Source organism: Halyomorpha halys, unplaced genomic scaffold (assembly GCF_000696795.3).
Source record: "Halyomorpha halys isolate HHAL.00 unplaced genomic scaffold, Hhal_1.1 Scaffold531.1, whole genome shotgun sequence".
In the NCBI taxonomy this organism is placed as follows: domain Eukaryota; kingdom Metazoa; phylum Arthropoda; class Insecta; order Hemiptera; family Pentatomidae; genus Halyomorpha; species Halyomorpha halys.
The window spans coordinates 715,747-718,235 of NW_027111171.1; the positions used below are offsets into that span (position 1 = coordinate 715,747).

The 2,489-nt window shown below is 29.2% G+C and overlaps 1 protein-coding gene across 1 annotated transcript in view; it reads left to right on the forward strand.

Moving 5' to 3' along the window:
* Positions 1–702: 702 nt before the first annotated feature.
* LOC106683947 (inactive hydroxysteroid dehydrogenase-like protein 1) overlaps positions 703–2,489 on the forward strand; it is a 39,912-nt gene continuing 38,125 nt past the window's right edge. Inside the window, exon 1 of the mRNA XM_014425718.3 lies at positions 703–875. Coding sequence (XP_014281204.1) covers positions 722–875 — 154 coding nt within the window. The 5' untranslated portion in view covers positions 703–721. The remainder of the gene's footprint in view (positions 876–2,489) is intronic.

Below are 2,489 nucleotides of genomic sequence, written 5' to 3' on the forward strand. Positions count from 1 at the left end.
CACGAGGACGCCACAGATTGGTGATAAAAAAAAAATTGAATTCATTTTAAAATTATTTTTCAATAATTTATCTAACAACAAGACTGATGAAGATTCTTATTAGCGATTGGTAAAATAGGAAAGGTATAAGGAAGTAGCAGTGGGCGCTTGGTAAGATATCCAAAGGAGTAGTACCTGGAAGTGTTTTGATGACCTTCATACTATGAATAGTAATAATTACGATTACTACCGAAAACACTATTGATATTTCTTATTTTTTTTCTCACTGTAGGCCTTCGACGCACTTTTTACTAAGACATTTAGCACCCATGGCATTATTTAATCCCATACTGGAAGCAAAAAGGGTATATTCAACATTCTATAATTTAATTTTTTTTGCTGGTGATTTGGAAATTTTATTTTAAATTTTTGATTGTTATAATAATTTATTTATTTTATTAAATTTTGTCTACCAGAACGAACCACAACTAATATGGTAATTTCTTATTACCATTCAGGTGCCCAATAATTCTATTCGTATCTGTATCATTTCTTACAAAAGGCAAATCTAAAATTTGAAATTAATTTTTTACTCAAATAATAGATACACCTGAACCATCAATATGGAATATATTTGTTTGAGATCGGAGCGAGAGCCGAAGGGAGCCGGAAAAGACCGAACCTTGCGGGGATAGAATTGCTGGAGTCTCTTCCTTCAGTCGTAAGGTTGGGGTTGTTGACAATGGATCTTCAACAATTTTTCTTTTGGTTCGGGGTGCTGTTTTTCATACTATTGCTTTTTAGGACTCTTCGTTATGTTCACAAGTTCTTCAAATTATTTATTTGGTCCCGATTTTGCGAGCAAATAAACTTAAAGGCCTACGGAAAATGGGCAGGTAAGCAATTATATTTCACTAGAATCATTTTATAATTCTTTTATTTTATCAAAGTTATGACATTATCTAATGGGTAAAATTTTTATTCAATAAAAATAACAGGACTATTAATATACTATTTTTTAAGTGGTATTAGAAATTGTGTTTATATTGCCGTTGTCTTTGCTGAACTGTTGACTTAGAGTTATTTATTGGCAATAGATGAGATAATAAATTATCTTATCAGTTTTTTTTTTAATTTCTGGTCATTCTATAAGGCATCCTTATCTCTAAAAACTATTTGATAATATTTGGCTTATTAAAAAAATTATAAACATAATCACAAAACTGCAGATATAACATGAGCCATCAAACTTAAAAGTGGTGCAAGTCATTCTTTTTCCATAAAAAAAAAAAAAAATACTGTAAATATTTATATATAGTTGTTACTAACGAGTTTTACTAGAAAAAACTGTTATTTCTAACAAAAGACGTTTTAGAATTTACCAGTAAGTTTTGACTGTTTCAAAACTGCAGGTTTAATGTACACCACTTCTGCTCTAAACTGCTCATGTTCTCAATACACAGTTACACTTAATTACTTTTGGTTAACGATATTACGGATTAACTTAAATGGTACTCGATATTACGGAAGATTCATGTATCAAATAAAAATATTTAAAATATATGTTATTAGAATCCTGTTAATAATTAAAATAGTAATACCAAGTAGACAAGAATAGAAAAGAGGAAATAGAAATGATAAGCAGTAAGAAGAAGATATTTAAGTAGAGAAATAAAATGATAATAACAATGGATAAAACACTAAAACCTGGAAAACGAAAAAAAAATTGTCTACCACCTGGAGAAAAAAAAGATCAACAGATATCTTGGGAAGAACGTATCTAGTAAAGTTAACTATCTAGAAATTTGAAAAAAAAAATTCTAGGCAAGAAGTTATCTAATAATTGAAATTTAGTTTTAGTGAGTAAGTTCCACACACAAAGGAGTTGAGTCCCATTACGTCTCTTGTCTATCCAGTCGGGGTTTGTTTTTCTTGAGAACTTTTTTTTATATTACATATAAATAAAACAGGTACTTTAATTATCATGTCTTTAATTGACAAATAAATCGTTTTTCAAAATAAAAATATAAACTATATTTATTTAAAGCAACATTTCCGATTAGATATATTGAAATTTACCTTGTACAATAGTGTGTCCTTCTGGAAAATGGGATGAAGAATTAATAGAAACTGTTGTGAGATGTTATAAAGACCTCCTCAAATTACGAATATATACAGAAAACGAGATTTTTAAGCATTTGCTATAGGAAAATGAAATAAAAAGCTATAAAAAATAATGTTTAAAAACAAATTTGTAAATAAAATAGGAGGGTAAGATAAATCAGAAAAATTAAAACACTGTACCATTTAAAGAAGCATACTATTGTTTTGACAGCAGTTCCCAACTCATAGAACAAAGTCAACCACCAAGCTAACATCTGTTAAACTACGGGCACCTTATTATTATCCGTTTACCACATTATCCGTTTATCCACATTATCCGTTTACTAAGCCGTACCTCCTGGGGTGCCGATAGATCTAGCCTTCTTAAACTTTATCAGATATTAATA